We start from the raw sequence: 26,667 nt of genomic DNA, 5'->3' as shown, positions 1-26,667 counted from the left end.
GACAATTAGACTTCTCAGAGTTTGAATCCTATGTCAAAACATGACATTTTCTTATGTTTACATACTGCCAATATTTTCCCAAAAGGATCTCACTTACAGCTGATCTTGAAGCTCCACAATTATATATTCTAATTGTTCCTTTTCCAATTTATGAGCCAGATCAGAATCTTCAATCCTTTGAAGTAGTATTTTATTCTGGGATACAGACTCAGACAGCTGGTTCTCTCGAAGTCGTAAGAGTTCTTCAAGATAACCCTGAAAATACAGTACCAACAAGATAAAGCTACCACAAAATCCTAATGTATATCTTGAAGATCAATACTGAGTAGGTTAAATGCTATTCTTTCCATATTTCAATGAAATAATCTCTAAGTATTAATGATGAAATAATAAAAAAATAATCATTTTAATTGAATACAAAAATTTAACATATGTTCTCCATCCTTTAAAGCCCTTCCCTGAAGTTCATAAGATGTTTGCCTGCAGTGGGTAAACTGGAAATTTATACATTTTGACCACCTTCACCCATTCTATTCATCTCCACCATGTTCACATTCTTGGTGAACTGTTTCTTTTTTCTCAAGGGCAATGTCTTTCTTTAGCCTTAATATTGCTTTTGCCTTAAGGTCTATCTTGAATGATATTATTATAGAATTCTTCTTTTCATATTTGTCTGCTTTATATTTACCCTCCTAATAAACGTTAAAATCTCAAACATATAAATGAAAAGACATAGAGAAGAATAAATGGCTTATTTTTAAAATTTAACTTATAATTTTTTAGAGGGTGGGAGGGGCAGAGAGAGACAGGGAGAGAGAGGAATTAAGAGGATCCATGCCCAGCGTGGAGACCAACATGGGGCTCAATTCCACAATTCTGAGATCGTGACCTGAGCTGAAATCAAGAGTCGGATGCTTAACCAACCGACACAACCAGGTGCCCCTAAATGGCTAATTTTTATATTAAAACATAAAATTAGAAAAAATCGAACAAACAAAAGCCTCTTTTAAATCTCTGCATGATTTTTCATCAAGACAAGGACAATTCAAGTACAGAAAGGAAGTAGCAATGGGTCAACACTTATATTCAGTTAAAAGATCTTTTGGAAATGACAGTCCAAAGGCAAAAATGAGAATCAAATCAATGACTTTTGGCAACTGATAAATACCTTCTGTTCCAGGGTTAGCTGATACTTTTGTTTAACTCTCTTACACTTGTTGAACCAACTATTCTCATCCATGATGAAAGGAGGCCCGACATTCTCTGGAGTGCTGCTTTCACTACCACTGCTTCCCAAAGTCCTCAGCTCTTCCTCGTCACTGCTGATGCTGTCAGAACTGGGAATATTAAAATTTTAAAACTAAAGTTAATATGTTTCATTCCATTAAGAAATACTTCTCTATTTTGTAAGTTACCAGTGAGCCAACTCCAAAATATTTAGCACTCCATATACAATTATATTAATGATATTATAAAGACTTTAGCTTTCTGAAAAAAATGACAATCTAGTATAGACTGCTAACTTCCTCTCAAGGAGTTAAGCCTCAAGATGCTATAGAAGTTGACCTGAAGTTTGTAAACCTAAAGAATTAACATAAGAACTGTGAGAATATTCTGAGAAGAAAAGATTTCCAGAGAAGAAAACCACAAAAACCTAGATGTGTTGGAAAGAACTTTTTAGATGAGTTTTTTCACTGTCTCAAGTAGATGACTGCCTGTCCAGTATCCACTGCTGTGCAGACAAACAGCACAACCAGCCTAATGTCAGTGAGGTATAATAGGGCAGTGTTCAAGGTCAGTTCAACTTTAGCAAAGAGGAGATAATAAGAGATTCAGAAAAACTGGTCACTCCCAAGCATTTTCCATTGAAGGAAGGAGAAGCAGAGGTAAAGCAGAGGAAACACTCTACAATCCATATCTGAAATTCCTAATGACATCCATTTGGTAGAGGAGGACAGAATAAGGTTAAAAAAAAGAAGAAACTAAATGAAGAAGTGCACTAAAATGGATATCTGGTTTAGAAGAAAGAAGAGGTATTATACTAAAGAAAAACAGGGAAAAACACATTTAAAAATATAAGCAATGATATTAACATAAGAAAAAATACCATATAAATATTCTGTATAATCTTCAAAATATTAAAAAAAAACCCTCTGACCTGTCAAATGGAGACACAAATAAGAAAATACAATAAATAGTAAATTCAAAACAAAAAATAAGATGGCAGAATAATCCCTAATACAAAGTAAGTTATAAAAATCTTTAATGGGTAAACCTTACAGCAAGAGCCAAATGTTTAAGTTTAATTAAGACAAATAAGGACCGGAGTGCCTGGGTGGCTCTCTTGGTTAAACGCCCAACTCGTGATTTTGGCTCAGGTCATGATCTCATGTGTCATGGGGTCAAGCTCTGCACTGAGCTCTGTGATCAGTGTAGAGTCTTCTTGAGCTTCTCTCTCTTCTTTTCCAAACTAAATAAATAAACATAAAAAAAAAAAAGATAAGGACCAACAATAAGTTGTCTACAAGATACGTATGAAAACAGAACAATTGAAATTAAAACTAAAGAAAGAGAGAGCACATAAAAAAATATGGCTCAAAGCAAATCCAGTTCAGAAATCATAATTTCATAGGTTTACAGAGATCTAACGGTGAAAATATCATAAGCATCAAAGAAAGATACATATTTCATTTTCTGAAGTGTGTGTTTATACCTGCTGGGCTCTGGAGTCCAGGGACCAAATATATTGCAAATATGAACAAGAGACCTCTGCATAAGGAAAAGTCCTACCTCCAATGAGACATGCTCAGCCAGGATCTAGGAAACAAACCACTAAAAAAAAACATACCAAAAGATAGTTGCCTGTCACAGCCATGGCTTTTAGTGGACTAGAGAAAATAAAGCAGTGGCTGATGATAAATCTCCAGCTCTGAAAAACAGACCAAAAAACTTCTAAAAAAGTTATATTTGACATTAGAAATTAAATGGGTAAAATAACAGGCAGATACAGTTGGGAGAGGGAGTTAATAAAAAAGAAGAAATTACAATTATTATTTCAAAATGGTAAGAAAAAAACAACTGCTATGCTAGACTAATGTATCCAGCAATATTATCTTCCCAGAAAGAGGGCAGTATAAGTGCACATACTGAGAAAACTAAAACCTGAGAGCTGTACCAAGAAATTCTCCTAAAAGAATTAATGATCATACTCCAAGAAAAAGGAAATGATCCAAGAAAAAACAGTGAGCAAAGAAAATTTTTAAGCTTCTGGGTAAGCCTAAACAAATATTGAGAGCATGAAACAGTAACAGTGATGCCTGCTTTGTGGAATTTTAAATACATCAATGAGAGAATTCTAGACAGTAATAGCACATGTCAAGAATGAAATGACTAAGGTGACAACAATGCAAAGTCCTCATTTATATAGATAGGTAGTAAAGATATTAACTTTAGACTTTGTTAACTTTTAAGTATGCATATTAAAATTAATGGAGTACCAATACAAGAAGAAAAGTATAGTATGTGACTTGTAAACTAGTAGAGAAATACAATAGGAGGAGAAGAAAAATCAATACAGAAAGGAGAAATAGAAAAAGGGTAGAAAAAGAAATGAAAAAAATGTAGAATAGAAAGCAAAGAGTATGGGGCGCCTAGTGGCTCAGTCAGTTAAGTATCTGACTGTTGCTTTAGGCTCAGGTCATGATCTCCTGGTCATGGGATCAAGCCCCACAATGGGCTACACACTCAGCAGGAAGTCTACTCAAGATTCTCTCCTTCCCTCTTCTTCTGTCCCTAACCCCATACTCTTTCTCTAAAATAAGTAAATAAATCTTAAAAAAAATTAAGGCAAAGAATACAATGGTAGATATCAATCCAAATGTATCAGTAAATGTCCTAATAACCCCAGTTTAATGAGCACTGGGTGTTACATGCAACTGATGAATCACTAAATTTTACCCTTGAAACTAATAATACATTATATGTTAACTAAACTGAATTTAAATTAAAAAAAGAAGATAAAGCCTTTTAGACTAGATTTTCTAAATTCCAGTTAAAGATATCTTGATGAGCACTGAGTAATATATGGAGCTGCTGAATCACTATACTGTACACCTGAAACTAACATAACACTGTATGTTAACTACATTGGAAATAAAAAATTCCAGTTAAGTACTACTTCAAAAAGATATACTTAAAAAAACAAGGACACAAAAAGACTGAAAAGCACTCTATTTCATAAATTCCTGTTGTACATTTTTTATATATTAACATATCTGAAATCAGGATACAGCTCACAACTGATGACATCTCACCTGCTGTCAAAATATTTTCTCACGTATTAATGTCTCTAAACTGAGATGCATTTACAATGGAAGTCATGTAGGTTAGATGAAATATGGTTAAAAAAATAAAAATATACTAAAAAATGCTAACCTAAAGAAAATGGTGGGACTCTATTTACATCAGACAAAATGGGCTTTAAGGAAAAAAAATTACTGTGTATTTACAGCTATTACATACTGACAAAAAAATTCATTATTTCTGGAAAATCTAAGAATTCAAAACTTAGATGCATCTTTTAAGTTAGATTCAAAAACCAGAAAGCAAAAATTCAAGGTACATCTGAAAAATCAGATATATCAATGAAAGAATTTAATTCATCAACTCAAAGAGATGAAGCTTATTACAAAGGATATGAGGAAAAGATATAAGGATATAAGGAAAGAATCCTTATAAGAATGGATATACATATCAGAACAGCCATTAATAAGCATAATCTAATGAATATAGGACCCAATCATTAGAATACTGACCAATTCTAGGCCATTTTTAAACAAATTTCAAGAAACAAATTTTATGTGGACCATATTGCCCATCACAACTCCAACAAAAGCCCTGAAAATGTCTGAAAATTAAAATTTGTATTTCAAATGTTCTTTGGTCAAAAAATTGGAAAATTTTAGTTAAAACAACTAAAATAAAAAACAACTTATCAAACTTATAAGATACAACTAAAGTAGCACTTTAAGGGATATCTGTAGCCTTATATACTTAAAAAAAAATTTTTTTTTAAATTTCTTTTCAGCGTAACAGTATTCATTGTTTTTGCACCACACCCAGTGCTCCATGCAATATGTGCCCTCCCTAATACCCACCACCTGGTTCCCCCAACCTCCCACCCTCCGCCCCTTCAAAACCCTCAGGTTGTTTTTCAGAATCCATAGTCTCTCATGGTTCACCTCCCCTTCCAATTTCCCTCAACTCCCTTCTCTCCATCTCCCCATGTCCTCCATGTTATTTGTTATGCTCCACAAATAATTGAAACCATATGATAATTGACTCTCTCTGCTTGACTTATTTCACTCAGCATAATCTCTTCCAGTCCCATCCATGTTGCTACAGAAGTTGGGTATTCATCTTTTCTGAGGGAGGCATAATATTCCATAGTGTATAAGGACCACATCTTCCTTATCCATTTGTCCGTTGAAGGGCATCTTGGTTCTTTCCACAGTTTGACGACCGTGGCCATTGCTGCTATAAACACTGGGGTACAGATGGCCCTTCTTTTCACTACATCTGTATCTTTGGGGTAAATACCCAGTAGTGCAATTGCAGGGTCATAGGGAAGCTCTATTTTTAATTTCTTGAGGAATCTCCACACTGTTCTCCAAAGTTAGCCTTATATACTTTTAAGAGAAGAAGCAAATTTAAATAATGAGGAAGAAAAAAAATCATAAAAATTCTCTATAAAATGGGTATAGAGAGAACATATTTCAACATACTAAGGCCATATCTGACCAGCCACAGCTAATATCAAAATTTTATAGTAAAAAGCTGAAAGCCTTTCCTCTAAGATCAGGAAGAAGACAAGGATACCTACTGTCACCACTATTATTTAGCATAATTGGAAATCCTAGCCAGAACAATTAGGCAAGAAAAATAAATAAAAGGCATTTGAGGGGCGCCTGGGTGGCTCAGTGGGTTAAGCCGCTGCCTTCGGCTCAGGTCATGATCTCAGGGTCCTGGGATCGAGCCCCACATCGGGCTCTCTGCTCAGCAGGGAGCCTGCTTCCTCCTCTCTCTCTGCCTGCCTCTCTGCCTGCTTGTGATCTCTCTCTGTCAAATAAATAAATAAAATCTTTAAAAAAAAAAAAGGCATTTGAATTGGAAAGGAAGAAGTAAAACTGTTTGCAGATGATATGATATTATATATAGAAGACCTTAAAGACACCAACAATAAACTGTTAGAATAAATGAGTTTAGTGAAGATGTAGAGTACAAAACCAATATACAAAATAAGCTGTGTTTCTACACACTGATGACAAACTATCAGAAAGAAAAATTAAGAAAACAATCCCATTTATAATTACATCAAAAAGAATAACATATCTCAGAAGTAAAAAAGGAGGTAAAATATTTCTACACTGAAAACTATAAGACAGTGATAAAAGAAACTGAGAAAGGCACAAATAAACAAGACATTCTCTGCTCATGAACTGAAAAAAATTTCATATTGTTAAAATGACCATACTGCCCAAAGCAACCTAAGATTCAATTCAATACCTATCAAAATTCAATGGCATTTTTCATAGACATAGAATGATCATAAAATCTGTTCAGAACCACATCCACTAAACAGCCAAAGCAATCTTGAGAAAGAACAGAGTGGGGGGCATTGAACTTATTGATTTCAAAATACACTACAAATCAACAGTTATCATAACAGAATGATAATGGCATAAATGCAGACACACAAATCAATGGAACCAAATGGAGTCCAGAAATGAACCCACGCATATTTGGTCAATTAATTTATGACAAAGGAGCCAAAAATATAAAACTATTAAAGAATAGTACCGTTAATAAGTGGAGCTGAAAAAACTGATCAACCTCATGTGAAAAAATAAAGCTGGATTCCTATTTATACCATACACAAAAATTGACTCAATAAAATAGATTAAAGACTTGAATGTAAAACCTGAAACTGTAGGGGCACCTGGGTGGCTCAGTGGGTTAAGCCTCTGCCTTCGGCTCAGGTCACGGTCTCAGGGTCCTGGGATCGAGCCCCACATCCGGCTCTCTGCTCAGCAGGGAGCCTGCTTCCCCCTCTCTCTCTCTGCCTGCTGCTCTGCCTACTTGAGATCTCTCTCTGTGTCAAATAAATAAAATCTTTAAAAAAAAAAAAAAAAAACGTGAAACTGTAAAACTCCTAGAAGAAAACAGAAAGTAATCTCCCTGGTATCAATTCAGACAACATTTTGGATTTGAGGCCAAAAACAAAGGTAAATAAAAGCAAAAGCAAAAATAACAAGCAGGCCTACATCAGACTGAAAGGCTTCTGCATAGTGAAAGAAACCACCACAAAATGAAAAGGCAACCTACTGTCTGGGAGACAATATTTGCAAATCATAAACAATAAGGAGTCAATATCAAGGTAGAAACTCAACAGCAAAAAGACAAATAATCCATTACAAATGGACTAAAGACCTGAACAGACATTTCTCCACAGAAGATAGGTGAAAAGCTCACAGGTACATGAAAATATGGTCAACATCATTGGTCATTAGGGAAATGAATTATCAAAACCACAATAAGATACCATCTCACACACATTAGGATGGCTATCATCAAAAAGAAAAATATAACTAATGTTAGTGTGGATGTGGAGAAAAGGGAGCCCTTGTGCATTGTTGGTGGGATTGTAAATTTGATACAGTGACTATGGAAAACAGTATAGAGTTTCCTCCAAAACTTAAAAATAGAACTACTGTATGGTCCAGAAATTCCACTTCTGGGAATATATCCAAAGAAAACAAAACATTACCTTGAAAAGATATCTGTACCCTACAAGTGACACCATGTATGACAGATGAGAATGGAAACAATTGAAGGGTCCATCAGTGGATGAATGGATAGAGAAAGATGGGGTATATGTATATAACAGAATATGAAATCCCGCCATTTGCAACAACATGGATGGAACTTAAAGACATTGTACTAATAAGTGAAATAATATCAGAGAAAGACAACTATATGATTTCATTCATATGTAGAACTTAAAATACACCCCCTCCCAATAAAACTAGTAGAAAAAGAGATCAGATTTGAGATTACCAAAGACAGAGGGCAGAGGGAAAGAGGAAATGGAGAAAGGGAAGGGGAACTGGAACAAGGTGGTCAAAAGGTCCAAACTTCCAGTTATAAGATAAATAAGTACTAAGGATGTAATATACAACATGATGACTAGAGCTAACAATGCTGTATGAATATAGAAAAGTTAAGAGAAAAAAATCCCGGAGTTTTCATCATAAGGAGAAATTTTTTTCCATTTTCTTTTATTTTTGTGTCTATATGATAAGATGGATGTTGCTGCTTCTTCTCCCTCTGCCCTTCTACCCTGCTCATGCTGTCTCTCTCATTCACTCTTTATCTCTCAAATAAATTCTTTAAAAAAAAAACTGGAAAAAACTATAAAATTGACAAATCTTTGGCAAAAATGATTTTAAAAATCAAGGAAAAAAAGATCTATGAACACAAAAAGCAAAAGGTAACATACCTAGAATGAAAAAAAGATTTAAAGAACTCTCTGAACATCATGATATATATATTTTTAAATTTTAATAAAATATAATTTACCAAAACTAAATCAATAGTAGAAAATCAGAATGAGTATATGAGTACCAATGACATTAAATTAGTAATTTTTTAAAAACTTCTAAGAGTAGAAAGGGAAGACTGATAATGAGTTCCTTGTAAGGGAAAGAAAGAAAATGAATAGTTCTCTACAATGACTCCAAGGAACTATATAGACACTTCATAAACATTATCTCATTAATCCTGATGATATCCCCATTAATTATTGCTCTACTATTTAACAGATTCATCCAACAAGGGAAGATAGTAAGAATAAGAGATTAGTGGTTTGTTCAAGGTCGCTTTAGTAAGAGAAACTGAGAAAAACTTTCTTTTTTACATTATAAAGTTTTAAAACAATATTACATTGTCTCTCAACATTTTGATGACCAATAATCCTATAGCTGTCTTAAAAAGCTAAATGGATGGTAGACAAATAATATAGCTAAGAAGGTGTACTGATGCCAGGTCACAAATGGTCTATATGTTTTGTTAAGTCTTTTATTCTGTGCACAATGAAAAGTTGATACTCATGAAAGTATCTCTTATTCTAAAAGACATGGAAATTATGCACATTTTGGTGGAAAAATCATACTTAATAATTGCATGGAGTACCAGGTGTGGTGCATAAACAATGAATCTTGGAACACGGAAAAAATAAAATAAAATGTTTTTTAAAAAAAAGCTTAATATCAGAAAAAAAAAAGAATTTCAGAAACTTTCCTATAGATATGTAAGTTTTAAAGATTTTATTTATTTATTTGACAGAGAGATCACAAGCAGGCAGAGAGAGAGGAGGAAGCAGGCTCCCCACTGAGCAGAGAGCCCGATGCGGGGCTCAATCCCAGGACCCCGAGATCATGACCTGAGCCGAAGGCAGCGGCTCAACCCAATGAGCCACCCAGGCGCCCCGAAACATTCCTATATATATATATATATTTTAACATTCCTATATTTTAAAGAACAAAATCTTTTAAAAATTTTTATGGAGGCAATGAAAGAAATATCAGTGATATAAAAGGAAAAATAGTTTCCTTTATCAAAAATCTAATGCTTTATTATTTATAATTGTTGAAAAGAGAGTAAGAACTATAATCACCTTCTTTATTCCTTTACTTCTAGTAATTAAGCATTTATTTTTAACAAAGATAAACAAAGAAGAAATAATGGATCCTAATAGAATTTAAGGAGGTAGTAGTGATGGTGCCAAAGGGTTTGCTGATGGATCCTATGTGGATTATGGCAGGGAAAATTCAATGATGATATCAAAGTTTTGAGCACAAGGTGCCAGAATGACAGATCGATTATTCTTGGAATGGAAAAGGCTAAAGGAAGAACACTTGGGAGGAAAGAAATTAGGAGTTCAATCTTGTACATGTTCATCCGAGGCGCTTATCACAAATCCAAGTGAAGATGGTGAGTTGGCAGCTAGACGTAGGAGTCTAGACTTTAGGGGAGTGTTCCAGGTAGAAGTATAAATTTGGTAAAGAGTAGCATAAAGATAATATTTAGAGCCATGAAACTGGATACTACTTAACAGAGTGACTACACATAGAAAACATGATCTGGGAATGATCTCTGAAACAGTCTAACATTTAGAGGTTGGGGAGATGAGGAGGAACTGGGACTGGGAGTAAGAAGGAGCCCACAGGAGGGAAACCAGAGAAGTGCTGAAGAGAGCAATCATGTTTATTAAACTGCTAGGAGGTGGAGACAGATGAGGAAATGATTAACCACTGGATTTAGCAATGAAACATCACTGCTGACTTCAACAAGAGAACTTCCACGGGTAATTTTTTTTTTTAAAGATTTTATTTATTTATTTGGCAGACAGAGATCACAAGTAGGCAGAGAGGCAGGCAGAGAGAGAGAGGAAGGGAAGCAGGCTCCCTGCTGAGCAGAGAGCCTGATGCGGGGCTCGATCCCAGGACCCTGGGATCATGACTGAGCTGAAGGCAGAGGCTTTAACCCACTGAGCCACCCAGGCACCCCTCCACGGGTAAATATTAAAGCTCAGTTTGAACAGTGCAAGGGAGAATGGAGGCAAAAAAAAAAAAAAAAAAAAAAAAGCTGGGGACAGTTTTATAATAAAGGAGAGGTGACTGAAAAGTAGCTTGAAGTGACTATGGGGAAAGTTTCTCTGTTTGTTTGTTTGTTTTTAACACAGGGAAAATAACAACATGACTGTATGCGGCGATCTGTGGGAAGATCTACAAAAGAGGGAAAATTAATGGAAGAGGACAACTGTTGGGAGTGAAGACCTTAACAAAAGAGAGAGGATAGGATGTCGTACACAGGTCAAAGGGCTGGTCTTCCATAGCAAAATGATTGTTTTATCCCTACAGGGAGTGGGTAAAAGGCAGAATGTATAGGACAGAATGTCTAAGAAGGACAATTTGACAGCATATGGAACTTCACAGTCTCTTTAAATCAGCAGTTTTGTTTGTAGAAATTTGCCTCATTAAGGACACAATCAAGTTTAAATACAAAGAAAAGACTTAGCTATAGGAATGCTATTAGCTATAGGAATGCTATAGGAATGACATTATATTTAAAAGCCAAAAAATGAAGGTATCATAAGAGACTAATAATAATTAGCTACTGGACCTTTTTATACCTAAAATACATTCAAGGAAAAAATGTTTGAAGATGTTTAAAATTATATCAAGATGTAGCTCAGAAAAATTGAGTTTTCTCACTGGTACACAACCTAAAACTAAAAATCAGTTTTAAATATGAAATATATTTTAATATGTTTCTATTAACATATTTCATATATTTAACTTCAAAATATAACATTCCATTTAAAAAGACTAATGGCTAATAAGCATTTTTAAAAGCTCAGTGGCACCAAAATCAGATACATGCAAATTAAAACAACAAAAGGAAAAAAACAATAGGATATAATTTTTTACTTACAGAACTGGCCACACTTTTAATACTTAATTTTTTTAAAGATTTCATTTATTTATTTGAGAGAAAGAAAAAGAGAGAGAGAAAGAGCATGAGAGAGAGGAGCGGGGAGGGAGAAGCAGAGTCCCTGCTGAGCAGAGAGCTGATGTGGGACTTGATTCTGGGACTCCAAGATCATACCTGGGTCAAAGGCAGTCTGTTAACCAACTGAGCCACCCAGGCGCCCCTCACACTTTTAATACTTAGTTGGCAAGAGGGGAAGCAGGCAATTTCACTATTGCCTATAGAAACTAAACTAGTATGGCCTCTCTGTAGGGCAATTTGATAGCATATCTCAAAAGCTTTAATAATATATATACTTTATCCAAGAAATTTTACTTCCAGCAGTTTAAGTACTCATGGTGTGTTTGAAAAGATGTAGTTACAAGGTTATTAATTGCAATAGCGTATGTGACAGTGAACAACCAAGTGCATCCTAAAGGTCCAACAGTAATTGGGTAAACACATTATAGAGATAATTAAATTATATTCATTCAGGGAAATGAGACTGTGAAAGGATAATTACATGCAAAAATGTTCATTATAGAGTATTACATGTACATCATAATTCCATTTAATTAAAGAAAAAATATATCTATGCATAGAAAAAGCTGGAAAGCTACCCATCAAAATGTTAATGCTTCTAAGAGCTGTTTCTTTTTTTAAAATTTTTTAATTTTTTTTTATTAACATATAATGTATTAGCCCCAAGGATACAGGTCTGTGAATCATCAGGTTTACACACTTCACTGCACTCACCATAGCACATACCTTCCCCAATGTCCATAACCCGACTCTCCTCTCCCTAACTCCTCCCCCCGCCACCTTCAGTTTGTTTTGTGAGATTAAGAGTCTCTTTTGTTTTGTCTCTCTCCCAATCCCATCTTGTTTATTTATTCTTTTCTTACCCCCACAAGTCCCCCACGTTGCTTCTCAACTTCCTAAGAGGTCTTTCTTTCTTTCTTTCTTTCTTTAAAGATTTTATTTATTTATTTGACACACAGAGAGAGAGAGAGATCACAAGTAGGCAGAGAGGCAGGCAGAGAGAGAAAGGGGGAAGCAGGCTCCCCTCTGAGCAGAGATCCTGATATGGGGCTTGATCCCAGGACCCTGAGATCATAACCCAAGCCGAAGGCAGAGGCTTAACCCACTGAGCCACCCAGGCACCCCCTTAAGAGGTGTTTCTTAAAGGCAAGATTATGAGTGACTTAAACTTTCTTCTATCCACCTGTCTTTATTTTCTAATTTTTTATAATTAATATGTATTACTTTCCAAATGAATTAAAAGCAGTAATTTTGTTAAAGATAGACTTCTACGGTTTCTTAAAATTAGAAACCAATAGAGCTTTTTAAAATATGTTTAATACAGGTATATTTCATGGAAGCAAACGAATGTTTAAAATACTGGTTCTTGGGGCACCTGGATGGCTCAGTCGGTTAAGCATCTGTCTTCAGCTCAAGTCATGATCCCAGACATGGGATCCCAGACGTGGGATTGAGCCCCACGTCTGGCACTCTGCTCAGCGGGGAGCCTGCTTCTCCCTCTCCCTCTGCCTGCCACTCCCCCTGCTTGTGCTTGTGCTCTCTCTCTGTCAAATAAATAAAATCTTTAAAAAAAAGTAAAATATTATTTCTTTATTACAATCAGAATAGTTTAAATCTTTCTGAAAAGAAGATCTCCCATGGTCAGTAATGCAAACATGCTTATGACTAGGTTAAACTGGTATTTCCCTTCTCATTTTATTATTCTTTTTTAAGATAGTAGAAATCCCTCAGTATATAAAGGAGAGAAAGTGATACATACATGTTGGGATTAGTGCATCAGAGAAAGAGGAAGTTGCATACAAATTCACACAAAAGGTGGTTAAGCAAGTTAGAGACACAGAGCATATATCATAAAATCCATATATATTCATATATCATCAAATTCTGAGGGGACCAGTTGAGAAGGTTTCATTGTTGTAAAGTGTTGTAATAATTACTACAGTCTCTTATGTGAGTAGGAGAGAAAAATTAGTATTTGCATTTATCTTTATATTTTTAAGTCACTTCCTAAATCATTAAAAATAGCCTTTCTACCTACATGTTAATGGCCAAACCCCTAATGTCCAGCTGCCATCTTGTTCTTTAATTCAAGACCTGTGTGTATGACTATGGACAAGTTATTTAACCTCCCTGTATTTCAGTTTTTTCATTTATAAAATTTAGTAGTGCCTATGTCACTGGCTTTTGAGGATTAAATAGGTTAACAGAAGGAAAGCACTTTGAACAATGCCTGATATACAGAAAGCATTCAATAAGTATCATCACTATTCTTTTTACAAGTATTATTTTTGAACTATTTTTATCCTCATAGAATGTTCTATAATCTATTATGTCCCAAAGAGTATAATTTTATGCCTGTTCAAAAATTCTTGCTGTAAATTTTTTTTAGATTGAATGTACTAGAATTATTCCTTTTCCCAAGTGATCCATTTATTCAAGTTAGAAATCTTGGTACCATAATACTGTGTTACTTCTCCCTCACTACCTGAGTATCGTCACAGTCCTCTCTCTCCAATAGTGACTTCTCTCACTAGATGATTATCCTGGGGACAAGGACTATACTCTTTTTCAGAATTTCATGAAGCATCTACATTCTTGAAATCTATGTATCTCTGGTAGTTAGGAAAGTTTCTTTCCTACATTAGGTCCTTAATAAATGCATCTTCAGTGTGTGTGTATGTGTGTGTGTGTATGAGTGTGTGTGTACATATATTACACATATACATTATTACTCTCTGTTTCCCTTACAGCTCTGGCCTTACCATAACATTTTTAAAGTATATAAAGATGATCATTCTATTTAGGAAGCCAATTCTACAAGTAGACTTTCAAAAAAATCTATAGATTTCATCTGATTAATTTTCAATGCTGATGAGATTGTAGGAAATTCTTAACTCTCATAAAATCCTGGTAGTAGGATAAATTGGTACAACTCTTTTATATAGACACACTTCAAGGGCCGTAAAAAATTTCATTGTCTTTGCCTAAGTAACTATAAATTCACAGTGGAAACAAAAAGAAAATTGATTTGCACAAAATGTTCATTATTCTTTCCTTTATAATGGAGAGAAAATGGAGAACAATCTGAATGATGGATTTCAGTTTTGAACTCTCAATGGACTATAAAAGAGCTATTAAAGTTATCATTATAATGACTATAGCAACAGAAATACAAGCTGTTTTCTAAAAACTATACTTAATGCTGCAATTATAATTATGTAAAAAGTGTATTTACATAAACACTAAAGATGTAAATGAAGTTTTTATTTTTTAATGATTTCTGATACTGAAATAAAAGCAGTTTTACACAGAAATCAGTTGCTTTTTAGTTACACTAACAATGAAACTGTAGAAAAGGAAATTAGAGAATTGATTCTATTTACAATAGCACTAAAAACCATAAGATACCTTGGAATAAACCTAACCAAAGAGGTAAAGGATCTATACTCTAGGAACTACTGGTCACTCATGAATGAAACTGAGGAAGACCCAAAAAGATGGGAAAACATTCCATGCTCATGGACTGCAAGAATAAACATTGTTAAAATGTGTATGCTGCTCAGAACAATCTATACTTTAACACCATCCCGATCAAAATGCCATTGGCATTTTTTAGAGTGCTGGAACAAACAATCCTAAAATTTGTATGGAACCAGAAAAGACCCTGAATCACCAAGGAAATGCTGAAAAAGAAAAACAAAGCTGGGGGTTTCACATTGCCTCATTTCAAGCTTTATTACAAAGCTGTGATCACCAAGACAGCATGGTACTGGCACAAAAACAGATACATAGACCAATGGAACAGAATAGAGACAGCAGATATGGACCCTCAACTCTATCAATCTTTGGCAATCTAAACAATCTTTGGCAAAGCAGGAAAAAACATCCAGTGGAAAAAAGACAGTTTCTTCAATAAATGGTGCTGGGAAAATTGGACAGCTATGTACAGAAGAATGAAACTGGACCATTCTCTTACACCATACATAAAAATAAACTCAACATGGATGAAAGACCTCAATGTGAGACAGGAATCCATCAAAATTCTATAGGAGAACATAGGCAGTAACCTCTTTGACATCGGCCACAGCAACTTCTTTCAAGACATGTCTCAAAAGGCAAAAGAAACAAAAGCAAAAATGAACTTTTGGGACTTCACCAAGATCAAAAGCTTCTGCACAGCAAAGGAAAACTGTCAACAAACCAAAGAGGCAACCCACGGAATGGAAAAGATATTTGCAAATGACACTACAGACAAAGGGCTGATAGCCAAGATCTATAAAGAAATTCTCAAACTCAACACCCAAAAAACAGATAATCAAGTAAAGAATGGACAGAAGACATGAACAGGCACTTCTCTAATGAAGATATACAAGTGGCTATCAGATACATGAAAAAATGTTCATCATCATTAACCATCAGGGAAATTAAAATCAAAACCACATTGAGATACCACCTTACACCAGTTAGAATGGCAAAAATTAATAAGGCAAGAAACAACAAATGTTGGAGAGGATGTGGAGAAAGGGGAACCCTCTTATACTGTTGGTGGGAATGCAAGTTGGTGCAGCCACTTTGGAGAACGGTGTGGTGATTCCTCAAAAAATTAAAAATAGAGTTACCCTATGACCTGACAATTGCACTACTGGGTATTTACCCTGAAGATACAGATGGAGTGAAAAGAAAGACCATATGTACCCCAATGTTCATAGCAGCAATGTCCACAATAGCCCAACTGTGGAAAAAGTCAACAGATGAAAGTCCTTCAACAGATGAATGGGTAAAGAAGATGTGGTCCATATATACAATGGAATATTACTCAGCCATCAGAAATGATGAATACCCAACTTTTGCATCAGCATGGATGGGACTGGAAAAGATTATGCTGAGTGAAATAAGTCAAGCAGGGAAAGTCAATTATCATATGGTTTTACTTACTTGTGGAACATAAGGAACATGGAGGACATTAATGGAGGACATTAGGAGAAGGAAAGAAAAAGTGAAGGGGGAGGGAATTGGAGGGGAAAGAATAACCAAAAGGGACTGTGGACTCAGAAATAAACTGAAGGTTTTAGAGGGGAGAGGGGTGAGAGGATGGGTGAGCCTGGTGATGGGTATTAAGGAGGGTACACAGTGCATGGAGAACTGGGTGTTATATGTAAACAATGAATCTTGGAACACGACATCAAAAACTAATGAGGTATATTGTATGGTGACTAACATAACACAATTTAAAAAAATTAAAAACAAAAAAGAAAAAGAAAAAAAGAAATAAAAAGAAAATCAATGCTAAAATAAAAAAGCCTATGCCTTATCAATGTTCTTTAACTTTCTTTTTTTTTTTTTTTGGTCAGAGAGAGTGAGCACAGGCAGACAGAGTGGCAGGCAGAGGGAGAAACAGGCTTCCTGCTGAGCAAGGAGCCCGATATGGAACTCAATCCCAGGATGCTGGGACCATGACCTGAGCGGAAGGCAGCCACTTAACCAACTGAGCCACCCAGGCGTCCCTGCCTTATCAATGTTTTAAACTCCAACAATCATCTCGAAGCACTGAGCTAGCATCACTTCACTGATATATCACATCTACAAAGTTCGAACATGCAGAAGATCCAACACTTAAAATAATTATGCAAAGCAGAATCAAAAGTAGTATTACTTGCATATAACACCCAGTTCTCATCGTACCACGTACCCTCCAACTAATGAATCATTGAACACTACACCAAAAACTAATGATGTACTTTATGTTGGCTAATTGAATTTAAATTTAAAAAAACGTTGGGGGGCTTGGATGGCTCAGTCGTTAAGTGTCTGCCTTTGGCTCAGGTCATGATCCCAGGGTCCTGGGATCAAGCCCCACATTGGGGTCCTTGCTTAGCAGGAAGCCTGCTTCTCCCTCTCCCACTCCCCCTGCTTGTGTTCCCACTCTCACTGTCTGTCAAATAATAAATAAAATCTTAAAAAAAAATTTAAAGAAAGTAATATTACAAAAAAAAGCAATTATATTTATTTTTTAAAATACTTTATTTATTTATTTGACACAGATATATATAGAGAGAGATCACAAGTAGGCAGAGAGGCAGGCAGGGTGGGGGGGAAGCAGGCTCCCCACTGAGCGGAGAGCCCTATATGGGGCTTGATCGCAGGACCCAGAGATCATGACCTGAGCTAAAGGCAGAGGCTTAACCCTCTGAGCAACCCAAGTACCCCCCTCAAAAAGCAATTTTAATCAATATATTACACAAGATATTCAACTATAAATTAAGATTTCAACAACATATTTCAAAATGTCAAATACCTTTGGGTAAATTTCAAATATGGTGTGTAATCTATTACGGCAGGAAAGTTTCCATCCAATCCTTCTCCCTTGAGGCAGAAGCTAAGACAAGAGACAATAAATATGTCATAATACATTAACTTTTAAATTAATGTTAAGTATTATAAACAATCTCTTGTTAAAGACATGTGTTTCATCAAATTGCAGGTAAATTTTTTAATTTATATTTAATTCATAAGTTACCTGTTACAAATAAACATCTTAATAAAGATACTCTACGTTCACTACCAATGACAAAGGATTGCACAAGTTAATAGACTTTAATATAAATATATCATGCCAAAGAAAAACTTTCTGAGAAATTTGTTCAAACATTATTTATTGGACACTACCTTGGTTTTCACTGGATTTTAAGACATCATTAGAGGATTTCCAAATGAAGACTTTTCACATTTTATACAAACTCTAATGTGACACCAACTAACTCTTCAAAAGGTCTAATTGGAAAAATGAAAGTTTTCTAAACTATCTGAATAGGTGAAAGGGCTTGGATGTTAGACCTAAAAAGAATGCTAAAAAAAACCAACAACAACAAAAAAACTCCTTTAATCTTTTTTTAATTATTCTTTATTTTCCAGTATTTTTATTTTTTTCCCTTTTAAAAAAGTTAACATAATGTATTATTTGTTTCAGGGTTACAGATATGTGATTCATCAGTCTTACACAATTCACATACCCCCAACCACTGTAATATTAATCACTGAGCTACCCATCCCTCCAACCCCCTCGACCGCTCCAGCAACCCTGTTTCCTGAGATTAAGAGGCTCTTATGGTTTGTCTCCCCCTTTGGTTTCATATTGCTTCATTTTTCCCTCCCTTCCCCTTATGATCCTATGTCTTGTTTCTCAAATTCCTCAAATCAGTGAGATCATATGATAATTGTTTTTCTCTGACTTATCTCGCTTAACATAATACCCTCTAGTTCCATCCACATTGTTGCAAATGGCAAGATTTGGGGTATTTTTGATGGCTGCACAGTATTCCGTGTGTGAGTGTGTGAGTGTGTGTGTGTGTGTGTGTGTGTGTGTGTGTGTGTGTACCACGTCGTCTTTATCCATTCATCTGTTGATGGACATCTGGGCTCTTTCCATAGTTTGGCTATTGTGGACATTGCTGCTATAAACATTCGGGTGCTTGTGTTCCTTTGGATCACCGCCTTTGTATCTTTAGGGTAAATACCTAGTAGTGCAATTGCTGGGTCATAGGGTAGCTCTATTTTCATCTTTTTGAGGAACCTCCATGTTGTTTTCCAGAGTGGCTGCACCAGCTTGCATTCCCACCAACAGTGTAGGAGGGTTCCCCTTTCTCCGCATCCTCGCCAACACCTGTCGTTTCCTGACTTGTTAATTTCAGCCACTCTGACTGGTGTGAGTTGGTATCTCACTGTAAAACCCCTTTAATCTTCAGTCAATCCTTTTTGAGGTCATGGCAACAGGAAAGGTTGAGATTTGCCCAAAGTCATACTGGGAGTCTCAAAGCCAGTAAAGAAACTCTAGATCTCTTGGTCTCCCAAACTAGTCATCTTTGTTTTGTATGATGATATATCCAATTGGATAATAACAATTTTTTAAAAAGGCGTTTAGTTTTATTACTCTTATGGGAAGAAAAAAGTACATCTTCTGGGAACATTAATAAGAATAATTATAAGATATAGGTTGATCTTTTAAAAAAACAAATTCATCTATGAATTCCCACCTTCTGGTTTCTTTGGTAAGTTTGCTTGTTGAAATACCATTCTAATATGTTAATATCAAGGGCATGTATGTACTTTTTCATACTTGAATGAGGAGTGAACAGAAGTGGCCTCACTTTATAAGAGCTTTCCTTCCTTTACAATACTATTACTAATGTATCTTTAAGAGATTTGCTTTCAGCAGCATGACAGGTGAAAAAGAAACACATTTAGGATAAAAAAAAAGCTCTATATCGCATCTATCATGCTCATATTCTGAACAATTAACCTAATAACTGAATATGCTTTATTAAATCATAAATAGGGGAAAATTATACTGACAAAATGAAAGTATTTTGAAAAGGAAGTGATTTACTAAAAAACAGTAATGTCAGTGGAAATGAACAGCATTATTTTCTGATTCAAGATTAAGAGAAGATTTTCATTTAAGTGTTATACTTATTTTGTTGATATTCTTGAATTTTTAAGTGATATTTTTCAAAAGAATTATAATATTTCCATCATTCTTATGTTTGAGTTCTTGTTATAAACAAACCTTTTACTTTTAGCATAACGTAAAATCTTGGATCAGCTAAAGAAATGCAAAAAGATATTCCCATAAATCTATGAAAAACTTACATTTACATTTTTAGTAATTACAATCTTAGTCTGAAATCAATTCATCATGTTGATAATAACAAAAGCAAATATGAACAATTTTTTTGATGGTCTAGATTCATAATACAAACATAAGATACCCGAGATATGCCAGGATCTTTTTTATTTCAATACATGAGGTAATGAAAATCTTTCATGCTTTGAATCTACTTTTAGTTCATCCTTTTTTATTTTAAAGCAGTAGCTAAAAAAATACTAAGAGATAAGATCCAAAAATTTCCTCCAGTGCTACCAGGGTATATAATTTTTCTGATGGGGAAATGCCGTCTAGGATTGTTTTGCCCAAGCTAGTAAGCAAACATGTCAGTTAACTCCTTAACCTGAGAGTCTTCTTAGAGCAAACCCAGTCAGAAAGCTGATGTAGCTGGATAGGAACATGAACACGAGTTAAATATCAATATCCAGCTGTGTGCTCTACTTAGTAGCAAACCAAGAAAAAAAACCTAAGTAGAAACTATTATGACGTCCAATAACTTAAAAACTGAATACATTTAGATTAAGTACCTGAAATCAATAGCATTTAGTCCAAGCAGCATGCCAGCAAGCATATTTGCTTCCTCACCTAAGACAATTGCTCCATCTTCATAAAATCGCCTAAAAATGAAATGGGTAAATACATAAATATTAAAAGCACACTGAAGTTTCGTCTATAGAAATTAGAGACCAAGCTAAAGTACAAAGAACTAAATTTTAATTATCAAAATAAAAACTATCTGAATCACCCAATTCTTGTAGATACTTAGGGGGAAAAATGCCAGCATAACAACAACAACAAAAAAAATTCTAAGCATTTCCACTTCTCTTAAAATCCCTAAAGTGACTTTCAATGGGCCAAGATTGTCTACAACTTTTCCCTAATAGGGAAGCAATATGAATGTAATTTGAAAGGTGGCAAATTCACAGCCATTTATACTGCTCTCTTTTTGAAACTATGTAGACTTTTGTGGAATACACTGAACAAACACAAACACACATTATTTTTTATGTAATTCCAAGGGTTATTAATTAAATGAAGAACAAGAAAGATGTGATCACTTGTAATTCATGCTAACCTTTAGCACTACAATGCTAATGGGCTAGCAGGGTGACTGTGAATGAAAAAGAAGTGTTAATTATCTCTTAAAAATATGAATATGAATCTATCAGTGTTAATTCCTATAAAGCTTTGTTTCAGTTATTGCTAGTTGTTAAAATAATAAAATTTTTATGTTAATATACTTAAATATTTTGAGAAAATATCATGATAGGAGCCAAAAGGTATTTTTCCACAAAAGAATGTAAGATCACTGTATTTACTTTCCTTAATACTGCGCAAAAGCTAGTTTACGTTCAGTAAGCAGGAATCATTTAATTGTTATATCTATTTATATTAGATATAGACAGTGGATGCCACTCTGTAAGACCCCACTAATTAAAGGAAAACATTTTAGTAAATGAAATTTGTCTTACTCTTTATGGCAAAAAAAGATTTTAATATGCTCATAATCCCACTGCCAATTTTACATAACTCACAGTTTAAAAATACTCTTATAAACACTATCATCATTTGATACTTGCTCAAAAACCCCATTAAGCAAAGGTGGAAACAGCTATCATTAGTTTCAAATTTATCATCAAGAAAAGTTAAGAATTAGGTTAAAACAATTTGCCCAAGCACATGCAGATAAATTACTTAGGGAAGAAACCTAATTCTTCTAACTTTAAGTTCTATATATTTCCATTAAACAATACCATAGCACAATAAAAAAATTCAAAGCAAAAAAAAACCCCATACCACTATAAAAAATATTTAAAGAGAATTTAACCTATGTTATAGTTCATAAGGAATTTTAAATGAATAAGAAGTACAAAGGAAAATAAGAGACCACTATTCTACCTGCTGTCAGATATAAGGCTACAAATAAATACTGTGGGAAGTCTAGCTTGGAATAGATGCCTTCTGTTTCCTTGGAAATATGGGAACTGTTTTTATTGACTTATACAAAAAAGAGAAAAACTAAAAACTTTCAGTCTGACAAAGATTAATAAAATACATGGAAGGAATTTCTATATATTTAACTAAGATATTCCACAAAACACAAAGATATTTAAATAAATCTATATACCTGAGATTCTGTCACTGTCCCAATAGCTAAACTGGCTGTTGAAAGAGCATTTTCACTCCTAGAAGAACTATGATTATAATGGCTCTAGATCCCCAAATTCTACAGGATACGTGGCTTAGAAAAAAGTCCAGTCTTTGATACTGGGAATCACCCATCATTCCAAGTATTTCTCTATATAAGAAAAGGTCTACTTTTTTTTTCTCCATGTTTAGTCCACCATGTTTTAAAAGTACATTCTAAAAATCAGATAAAAACAATTTCTGCTTGCTTCCTAATGTCAAAATTGATTTAGGGACTGTAGAAGAATATCAAATGCACACACAAATCTAACCAATTTTAGAGATTTCTTAGTCTAAAGATCTTACATATGTGTATATAATATTGTTTTGATGAATTTTTTTGGTTTTAGTTTTACTAATAATTTTTGAGGTTAAACAATATAAGTGAAACACTTGTTACATGTGAAATAATTCCACTCAAATAAAATCATACCTGAAGTGTAATGTTGTACAGATCTCATTTATTGTAAGAGTCTTAACTGAAATAAAGGGCATGGGAGAAAAAATGGAAGAGGAAGTGCTAGCTAAAGAGTTGTCCAGGGGTGCCTGGATGGCCCAGCTGGTTAAGTACCTAACTCTTGATTTCAGCTCAGATCATGATCTCAGGGTTATGAGATGGAGCCCAGCATAGGGCAGCATGCTTCTGGGCATGAAGCCTGCTTGGGATTCTCTCTCTCTCTCTCCCTCTGCCCTACCCTCCCCCCACCTGCATTCGTCCTCATGCTGGCATGCACACTTTCTCTCTCTCCTTAAAAAAAAAATCCCACAAATGAATTGTTTCTTGTATGCTGGACATCTCCATTGTTAGAGTGGGCTAAGAAAAAGTATTTTTCAGAAAATACACTTCTAAGTTTGAGATAACTTTTTAAAAGTAACTTAAGTCAGTATTCATAAGAATAATGAAGTGATCTGAAGAAGATATTATTATCATTTAATCAAAGACATCATTCACATGTATTAAAGAATCAGACGCTATTAAGAAAATTAATTTTTATTCTCTTAAATCAACATATCAACAATTTTGAATGAAAGTCTGATTCTTGTCATCAACATTTTCAAAGACTTAAAAAAAACCTATAAACTTTAAAACTCTGCATTTTATCTTGTTGAGAAACTGGAACATTAATAAAGTTTGCTTATATAACCAGTTATGTGACAAATGAGACAAAGGTCAACCCTAAGATGACTGAATTCAGTAATAATAAGGTATACACTAAAAATTCCCTTTCTCTAGTTGAAAATATTTTTTGTTCTAAAGAAAATAATTATATGAGAAGGATCTAACCAAAACAGTAAACTGAATTGCCAAATGCATTATAAACACTGAAAATGAAAGGTAAAAAAGATATATAAAACTTCTATTTAAAGCTTTATACACTGGATTGTATCTCTAAAGAAGTTTTGCATGTTAGAAGCAAAGAAAAATTATGAGCAACTCTTGATATTACTGTGATCAGGAAGAAAAACTTCCTCTTTTTATTAGGTATACTCCTTCCATTTATTTGTCTGTTGAGTAGAAAAATATTTGAAACCAGGAAAACATTAAAATAACAACCTAATAATAATAGCTTTTTTTTCTCTTATCATATATAATTCAACTCTAATTGAAATATAGCTCTATATAATGCTATCTTTAGTATTCATTCTGTAAGAGTATTTGAAGGCCTTTCAGGTACTTCAGGAACAAATACCCTTTGGATGGCATCCAAGGTGAAACACCAGTGTAGATCATATCAGTACTATATAATATCATGCTTCAAATTTTCCCTTTTTGAGAGCTGAAATTATTCTACATACTGAAAATGCAGTATTAAAATATGAGAAATGCTATGTTATGAACCAAAAAAATTCCATTATCACAATCTTGTTCCCTTGCCCAATTTAGTTTCTACACATGAAATTTTAAGGGAGGAGTTTAGAAAAGTCTCCCTCATGACATGAAAAATAGATTATAGCATTATAAATAAATGTTGTATTTCATTCAAAGTCCAACTGAATCAGAATGAAAAACTGACCAGAGGTAAATCTCCAAAGATCTTGCTAAGAATGTGAGATTCATTAATGATTTTATCAACAAATATATAATAAATTCCTACTATGGGGCAAGAACTGTGTGCTAGGTACTAAAGTTAAATGGTGAACACCCTAAGCATGGTCCCTCTCCATGGAGCTTCCTGTCTACGGGAGGGGACAGGCAACAAACAAAAGAAAAACATAATTAGAGTTGATGATAAGTAGTATAAAGCAAATAAGCAAGTGGTTGAGGTAGAGAAAACCTGAAGGAGAACTCAACTCTGAAGAAAATCACTATTAGGAGAGACATTCTTCGGTGTTTAGCTTGAGATCTTAAGCCCACAGAAGTCTGATCACACAGGGCTCTGTAGACCATATAAAAATAATCGTAAATGTGAATGTTTATTGAGAGTCAATCACACTTACAAATACTTTATATGAATTATCCACTTTAACTTTACTAGCACATATTATACCAGAGAGGAATTAAGCAGTTGTCTAAGGTTCTATAGCTATCAAGTGGTAAAGCGAGGATTTGACTCCAGGAAATGTATATGAAGAGAAACAATTTTAATGCTTCTTAAGTGGGAACTGACACAAACTTTTTAACTTTTAATAAGATTGGCTGGAAGATATATGGCTAGTGGAAGAGGGCAAACTGGAAGCTCACTTAGAACAACAATAGGGGAGTATAGACAAGAGATAAATGAGGTACTATTACTCTAGCAATCATGGAGATTAAAGAAATAGACCAAGATAGATTTTTGGAGAGAGGACTGACAAGACATGCTAATTAGGAATGATTACAGAGAATGAGGGATGAAGAGAAATAAAATATGAATTTTAGGCTCTGACTTGATCAAACATGTAGGTAAGTTGTGAAACCATTTGCTAAGAAAGAGGTAAAGGCTAGAAGGAAAAAAATCAAGATATCCGAACTATTTACATAGCAATTTAAACGTGGAGTCATGATCATACAGGTGGTATTTAGACTAATTCTAAAAACTCTATGAAGACAGACAGAAAGGAAAATGAATGGAGAATAAAGATCACACAATGCAGGGCTGAGCCAGGAGAATACTGACATTTCAAAGTTGTAAAGAGGAAAAGAAGTCAAAAAGAGAGACAGAGACAGAGTCAAAAGGGCAATTACAGAAGGAGAAGGAAATGCCATGGAACATTACATAAGTTAAAGACACAGGTTTTTCAATAAAGAGTTAGTATTTAACTGTTTGTTTTAGCTGAGCAATGGTGTCATGAATGGACAAGAGATATATCCATTTGGTAGCTTGTATATTATTGGCATCCTTTTAAAAATTATCCTTTGTGAAGTGGTGAGGGAAAGACACTGCCCAAGAGTGAATACAAGGGTGACTCTAAGGTAAGGAAATGAGACAGTATGTATAAACATTTTTTGAGAAGTGAGGTGATGAAGCTGAACATGGAAATGAGCAGAAGGAAATAGAAGTTCAAGGGAGAAGTTTTTCTTTTCAAGGTAGGAGATAGCACCATCTGTTTATATGTGAATGATCCAACAGTGGGAAAGAGATTAAGAATGAGAATAGAGAAAGTTGGTAAGTAATGGAAGAGGTGAATGGGGATAGGATCCAGAAGAAGGTGGCCCTTTGACAGGAGAAGAGACATTCCAACATAACAAAAAAGAACCAAAAGTATATGCTTCCAGTATGTTTGATGCTAAGAATAAGAGCATTCATTTATGATAAGTTCAATATTCTAATGGAAAGGAAGTCTTACATTATTATGCTAATGAAATATCTAGTTATCTGTACACAGCAATTTTTAAAGGGCACTCAGAATGCTTGTTACTCTCAGGTCACATGGTCTACATGCATGACCAAGAAGATTATTCTTACTTGTACAACAGAATAACATCAAATATATCCTTCAGGTTTTTCCTACTTGTTTCCAGGAATTACTGTTTGCAGGGCTCTTGGACCATAAAATGTTTTCAAAGTTTATTCATGTCATAGCTTTTATCAATACTTCTTTTTTTTTTAAATAAGAAGTTTATTTAGACAAGATGCTTGACAAAGGGAAAACTATCTAGGATTCATCTATTATAGACTAATTAAATCCTCTCTAAAGACAGATTACTCTACATTTAACATCTATGTACAAAAATGTTATAAAACCGTCCTTGATTTTATACTAAT

At 34.4% G+C, this 26,667-nt stretch overlaps 1 protein-coding gene across 7 annotated transcripts in view; it reads right to left on the bottom strand.

Annotated features, from left to right (window-relative positions):
• The window catches only part of RUNDC3B (RUN domain containing 3B), a 143,762-nt gene that overhangs the window by 40,449 nt on the left and 76,646 nt on the right, over positions 1-26,667 (bottom strand). For all 7 annotated transcript variants that reach the window (XM_047694681.1, XM_047694679.1, XM_047694682.1 and 4 more), the window contains 4 exons: positions 20,821-20,910; positions 17,927-18,007; positions 1,169-1,337; positions 98-255 (listed from right to left, as the gene is read on the bottom strand). In XM_047694681.1, coding sequence (XP_047550637.1) covers positions 98-255; positions 1,169-1,337; positions 17,927-18,007; positions 20,821-20,910 — 498 coding nt within the window. The remainder of the gene's footprint in view (positions 1-97; positions 256-1,168; positions 1,338-17,926; positions 18,008-20,820; positions 20,911-26,667) is intronic.

This window comes from Lutra lutra, chromosome 11, assembly GCF_902655055.1.
Source record: "Lutra lutra chromosome 11, mLutLut1.2, whole genome shotgun sequence".
Lineage (NCBI taxonomy): Eukaryota > Metazoa > Chordata > Mammalia > Carnivora > Mustelidae > Lutra > Lutra lutra.
This window is presented reverse-complemented; position numbering and strand designations above follow the sequence as displayed.